This window comes from Chrysochloris asiatica, unplaced genomic scaffold (assembly GCF_000296735.1).
Source record: "Chrysochloris asiatica unplaced genomic scaffold, ChrAsi1.0 scaffold00151, whole genome shotgun sequence".
Taxonomy (NCBI): domain Eukaryota; kingdom Metazoa; phylum Chordata; class Mammalia; order Afrosoricida; family Chrysochloridae; genus Chrysochloris; species Chrysochloris asiatica.
Genome location: NW_006408669.1, coordinates 4,263,881 through 4,270,969, shown reverse-complemented (window position 1 = coordinate 4,270,969; position 7,089 = coordinate 4,263,881). Strand labels below are relative to the sequence as shown.

Sequence of the window (7,089 nt, the reverse complement as noted above, 5' to 3'; positions counted from 1 at the left end):
GTCTGTGGTTCAAGCCTGCCAGCTGCTCTATGGAAGAAAGATGAGGCTTTCTGCTCATACAGGGTCACTATGAGTTGGAACCAATTCAAAGGCACTTAACAACAACAATGCACACATCCATAAATACATTTATATTTTATAAATTATATACACTTATAAAGTAGCATTTCAAGTTAATGCACTAGACCTCAAGGGTCGATTTGAACCACACAGTCAGTGATTCAAGCTCACCAAACGCTCCTCAAAAACCCTATACAGGGTCGCCATGATTCGGAACAGACTCAACTGCACCTAACAACAGCAACAACAATATAGGATACATGGAGTCCTGATGTGGCGCTATAGGGTAAACACTCTACCATAAGATTGGTTTGGACCACAAGGTCAGCAGTTCAAACCCACCAACTACTCCTCAGAAACCCTTTACTGTGTTGCTATGAGTTGGAACCAACTCAATGGCACTTAGCAACACCATATGTATACAATTTACATTGTCATTTACATTGTAAATTATACATACAATGGGACTCAACAGAACTGCCTTGTCCCTCTGGGTCTCACAAGTTTTCTGACAGGATGCAGTCTTACCATTTTTCTATCACTTCTTTTAGTAAAAAATATTTTTTCTTCTCTGACAGTTAACCACATCATACAGGTTCCAGCATTCACTGGTTTCACTGTATTTGTGTTTATCTATTGTCATATGTCAGGAATCTGGGAGCTGGGCTGTTCCTACTCCAGATCTCTCATGAGGCACAGTCCAGCTGTTGGCTGAAGTTTGAGGGGCAGGAAAATCAACTTCCAAACTCACACACAGGGGTATGGGCAAAAGGCCTCAGTTCCCTATCATGTTAGCCTTTCCCAAGGGCTCCTTGAACATGGCAGCTGTCTTCCTTCTTGGAGACAAAGAGAGTGGAAGCAAGATGGAAGGTGCAGGACATTACATCACCTTATCTAGGCAGTGACAGACTTGCTGTCTGCTATTGGTCACACAGATCACGTTGTTACCATGTGGTAGTAACCACACAAAGGTTTAAACGGCAGAGGGTGGGGACCACAGGAGGCACTTTGGGAAATGTAAGCACACATGTATAGTCATACACAAACACCTTCCTTCTCCTTATCTTTTTAAAGACCAAGTCTGCATTTTGTCCTATTCCATCCACCCTAAGCCCCAAGTCAGAGCACGCATCAGGCAATCAATAAATACTGTTTGTCAACATGTAGTTCTTTTCTCTTGGTGCACACAAACATCACACTTCAACATCCTCTTGCAGTTGGGTGAGCCTTGTGCCTGTTTCTAGCCAGTGAACTTTCCGTGGAGAAGACCAGTGATGCTGTCAAGAGTGGGTAGTAAAAAGCACAGTTGTGATTCTCTTGTCTCTTTCCTTCCTGCCACAACATCCAAAGGCCTGCAAGTGTCAAATGTTCCAGCCGGTGCAACTCTAAGCATGAGTCACTGTCCCAGAGTGGGTGCGTTGAACACAGACCCTGCGCATGTGTGAGGTAATGCAGTAGGAGTGGGGAGACTCTCAGAGCTTTAGGGAGGTTCTCTGTTGCAGCACCATGACGTGGCCTATCCTGATGACAACAACATCATCCCTTGTTTGCCCCAAGTTGCAGATGAGGGAACTAATGCTCAAAATGGCTGCTCTGACTCATTCAAGATCACACTACAAGTAAACTGGGGATCTAGACTTAGAATTTCAGTTATCAGTTCAGAAAACAGAGTTTTCTCAGGTCACATTCACAGAGTTTCAAGGCAGTAAACTTGAAGTAACACCTTGATGAGACCATTTCTCTAGGCCTTAATTATCTCAGTTTGTACAGTGGGGGTGGGCAGGATTGTTACCTTCTTCAGAAGGTTGTTGTGAGGATTCAATGAGGTTATATCATAGATCGTAATTCCTTGACTGAAAACAAGACTAGCTGCCATCAAGTCAAGTCCGACTCCCGGCAGCCCACTTGTGTGTCAGAGGAAGTCCGAGCTCACAGAGTTTCCAACGGCTGTGATCTTTCAGATGCAGAGAGCCAGGTCTTTCTCCTGAGACACCTCTGGGTGGACTCAAACTGTCAACCTTTGGTCAGTAGCTGAGCACTTCACCGTTTGTGTCACCCAGTAACTCCAGTCTTTGGTTATTGTTGTTGTTAATTGCCGTTGAGTTGATTACGACCCCCAGTGACCCTGTATAGGGTTTCTGAGGAACAGCTGGTGAATTTGAACCGCCGACCTTGCAGTTCAAATGGCTTTGCAGTCTGGCACATTAACCCACAGCACCCCACCAGGACTCCCTAGTCTTTGGTAAGTAGTGTATATTATTATCCTCATCATTTTCCTCCCACCACAGCTTCAGAGCAATTAACTATGAGTGCTTCCGACATACCCCTTCCCTGACTCACATCTTTTACAAGGCATTTTCCCAATCAATTTCAAAACACCAAGACTATCTGTTTCCCTGACTTCTCTTGGTGAAGATGTCAAGGTAAATTTTTCTTCCCCTTTAGAAAGCATGACAGGTTTTCTAGCTTTCTGTTATTAACCTTTCTCTGTCCAACATGTCTTTTTGGCATTTCTCATTAGTGCTAGCCTGGGAACAGGATGCAGGACTGTCAACTCAAGTCAGTCAGTGGATACGAAATAAAATCAGTTCTTGATCTGCTAGCACTCGGGAACTCACTGAAAGAGAAAAATTTAAAGAAAAACAAAGCTTGATCTCCTAAGGTCTTGCATGTACCTAAGCTGTAGAGAAGAATATTTTCCACAGATCTTTCCATGTTTTGGTATAAAGTCAACACTTGTTAATCAGTATAAACAAGCAAACTGAAAAACTCCACTACTATTTAGTTGATTCCAACTCAGAGTAATTCGATGTAGGGTTTCTGAGGCTGTAAATCTTAACGACCACAGTCTCATCTTCATCACACAGAGCAGCTGATGGGTTTGAACCATCGACCTCGCAGTTAGCAGCACAGTGCCTAACCCACAGCATTAACAGGGTGCCTCTGTTATTCATGTTGTTGTTGTCAAGTGCCTGCTGAGTCTGCTCCAACTCACAGCAACCCTGTATAGGATCTCCAAGGCTTTACATCTTTGTAGGATGTGGCACTGTGGGATAAAACAAGGTTGGTTTGAACCACAAGGTCGGTGGTTCAAACTCACCAGCTGCACTTCATAAACCCTATACAGGTCACAATGAGTCAGAACCAAGTCAACGGCACTAAACAACAACAACAACAGTAACTAGAAAGGATGAGGTAAGACTGTCTGAGTGAGGACCTGGCATAACGCTTCTGAGATGGTCTTCTTCAATGTGTAAAACAAGTTCCAGAACAACATAGAGTGAATAATCCTAATTTTGTAAAATAAATACATTTCAATCTGTTTACATACTAGAGAGACTGCAAAAAGTTGGTGGGAAAAATCCTTTATCTTTTCATTCCATTTTGCCATGAAGTTTTGAAGCCCCCTCATATATATGGATGGATCACACACACATACACAATGGGTTCTCGTGTAGTACTAGACTGCGAACCATAAGGTCTGCAGTTCAAGCCCACCAGCTGCTCCTTGGAAACCTTGTAGAGGGTAGCTATGAGTTGGAACCAACTCAAAGACACTTCACAACAACAATGGTGGTTCAGCGGTAGAATTCTCACTTTGCATACAGGAGTTGTTGTCAACTCATAACAACCCTGTATAGGATCCTAGGAGCAGCTGGTGGGTTTGAACCACCGACCTTGTGGTTAGCAGTCCAGTGCTGATCATAACAGCGCTACACCGTGACTCCCTCGTAGGCATGTTGGTGGTGGTGTTAAGTGCTGTGGAGTTGGTTTCAACTCATAGCGACCTTGTATTTGTTTTCTGAGGAGCAGCTAGCGGGTTTGCACCACTAGCCTTGTGGTTTGCTGTGAATCCACAGCGTCACGCCAGAAGTCCTCACCCAATGCACCTCACACAGAATCACCACTCACCTATCAGTGGAGTCTTAGGTGTAGCTACGATGATAAACAGGTCTCAGCAGAGGACTCAAACCAAGATGAATTCGGAAGAAATGGCAATCGACTCTAAAACTCAGCCAATGAAAACCATGGAACCACAATGATCTGATCCACAATTGACATAAATGTATGTGTGCGTGTGTCTATATGAGGCAGCTTCAAAAGTTCATGGAAAAATCTCAATATCTTTTCATTTCATTTTCCTACAAACTTTTTGAAGCCCCTTCATAAATACACACATACAGACATAATTGCACACATACACATACCCATCTGTATACATAAAAAGAAAAACTTATTGAAGAATCACTCCAAATGATGAATTCTGGTTAATTCTTGTGTGGTACTAAAAAGTAGTGTGGACTTCCATCTTTTAATTGATAACGATGTTTCAAATGATTTCAACAAACATATATCTTACTTGTCACTTTAATATATGTAAGTATGAAAACAACAAGCTACCTCCCCTTGAGATGAGAGCATCAATACTGACACCGTCAAGGACTGAGACATCAAGCCCGGCTTCACATTTAATCCTCACCCTATCTCCAGGAGCTAGGTGCAGTTAGCCCTCCACTGTGAACAAGGAGAGGACAGCCCAGCATCCTCAGCGTCAAATGTTCATGGCCACAAAACAGCACATGCAGGAAGACACATTACTGAACATGAGACACACTTCCCAAAATGCAGCCTGTCTGCACGCAGGATACATTCTTGCCACATTTTCTACAAATTCACCTGTTTATCAAACTCGGGCTTCAGAGCTTCTTCGGTGAAGATGTGAAATAGAATCTTCCTGTGGCTAAAAAGCACGGCGGACTTGAGCATGACCAGCGTCTCTTCCAGCCGACTGCCGCAGGCCACTACGGCCAGCTGGATCCAGAGCTCGGGTGGCAGCACATTCTGGAAACTCCTGGAAAGGTCCCCAGGTCTCCTAGAAAGAAGAAACTCAAGCTTTAGCTGTAACCAGACTCATTTTCAAAACAAAAACATAAACGAAGTTAGTGAATGTTTGGAATATTTCAAAACATGAACAAGCCCAGACTGTTATGTTTTATAAAGTGATAAGCATTTTGACAATTCTTCCTGCTTAGAGAAAAATACCACTGATTCCCATATTTATCCTAGCAATAGTGGGATGAGTCACTGTTTTGGACTACTATAGGTGTCTGAGACTTTTTCTGTCAGCACTCAGCTGTCTAGTTCTTGCTGGCTGCCTACTGGCCCATGTTTAGAAATGGTATTGCTAAACTTCAACAGCTGACACAGGGGCTGCGAAGCTCCCATTTGCAGGGGCCATGGAAATTAGATTTAAATGCAACTTGAACAAGAGGAGGGTGAGTTGTGCCTTTCCCATGTGAAACGAGCAACATGATATTCCTGTCATCTGGATGATTTTAGGTTGCGGTGGAAAGCATGACCATCGCACCAAAGGAAAATCATACGAGTCCAGGAGGTGAGCAAAGAAAACAACATATGTGCCTCAGATACATCTTGGAAGAGTCTTAAAGAAACCAGTGTTAATCCTAACCATCTAGCTAGAGACGGGCGTGCTATCGGGCGTGCAATTCAGCTTCCGGTATGAAATTCATACTAGCTGAGAAACAGGCAGGAGAGGGGCCAGGTTAATCTGAAAAGCATCAAGGTATCAAATACCGAGTCAACAGCTGAGAGGGGAAGAGTCCAAGAGTTCAGGATCATCATCCAGCTATTTCCTAGTAATAAAAGATTTGTTCCAGACAAGGAGATGGAGCCAAGCTTCAAACACACCACTGAGAAACATTTTCAGGCAAGTTGCAAGAAGTTGGCCTTAAAAAGGTGCCCTGAGACAAATGAAACTGGTTTATTTGCACAAAATATTTGGAGACCAGGGAGCCTGGATGCTGAATGCCACCTCCCTTCCAAAAGCTAAGTTCAATCAGCTCCATTAGTTACTGCTCTCTTGAATGAGGGCAGGCTTGCTCCATATTTCCTTCAGCAGGAAGAAAGCTGAAGATGTAGGTGGAGCGCTTTGGAGAGATTTCTAATTTGATTACTCCACAGTGTGCTTAGTAGAAGCATAGGCTCCTAGCGCTGCTAAATCCAGATATGGAGAATTACATGAATTCCACTTATTTTGAGGATCACTGAGAAGGACCATCGATCCCTTGTGAGCACCTTTTGAAACTGTCCATTTCTTTTCATGCCCCTGCTGAGGGGAGGCTGCCATCTTCTGTCACCTTGAGCATAGTGACAGTCACTTAGGGGGCCTCCTGTCTCCAGTCTTATTCTCAAGAACCCTCACCCTATGATTTCTCCTGGTTGGAATCAATGTGATGGTTTTCTAAAAAGCAAAAACAAAAAAACTACCCAGTTGCTGTCAAGTCAAATCTGACGTGTGTCAGAGCAGAACTGCTCCATAGGGGTTTCAATGGCTGCGTTTTCAGAAGCAGATCACGAGAACTGTCTGCCAAAGTGGACTCAAACCACCAAGCTTTTGCTTAGTAGCTGAATACCACCCTGAAGTTCCAAAACACAAATGAAATCATATTAGTTCCTTGATTAATATCATGTATTATTGTTGTTGTTAAGTACTGTCCAGCTTATAGCGACCCGGTATAGAGTTTCCAAGACTGTCTGTCTTTGATGGAGTAGAAATCTTCATCTTTCTCCCAAGGAGCAGTTGGTAAGCTCAAACTGTGAACCTTGTGCTTTGCAGTAGAGTGCTTACTCTAGAAATCCATAGTATACCCTTAAAATCATGGAGAGTTTCACATTTTCCCTCAAGATCAAATCCGTATTACAGGTCAGGGTTCCTACTTATGTCTCTTCATTGGCCCATTTACAATCACGTCCTAAACCCAGAGCTGTCTAGTTGATTCCGACTCATAAGCAACCCTAAAGGACAGAGTAGAATTGCTCTCCATAGGATTTCTAAGGCTATAATCTTTAAGTGTCATGGGCTGCCAAAAGAACCAATAGATCCGTTTTGGAAGAAGTGTAGCCAGAGTGCTCCTTGGAGGCTAATATGGCCAAACTTCGTCTCTCATACTTTGGACATATTGTCAGGAGGGACCAATTGCTGGAGAAGGATATCATGTTTGGTAAGGT

At 43.4% G+C, this 7,089-nt stretch overlaps 1 protein-coding gene across 1 annotated transcript in view; it reads right to left on the bottom strand.

The window, feature by feature from the left end:
* The window catches only part of GXYLT2 (glucoside xylosyltransferase 2), a 170,913-nt gene that overhangs the window by 122,080 nt on the left and 41,744 nt on the right, over positions 1-7,089 (bottom strand). Inside the window, exon 2 of the mRNA XM_006870782.1 lies at positions 4,738-4,933. Coding sequence (XP_006870844.1) covers positions 4,738-4,933 — 196 coding nt within the window. The remainder of the gene's footprint in view (positions 1-4,737; positions 4,934-7,089) is intronic.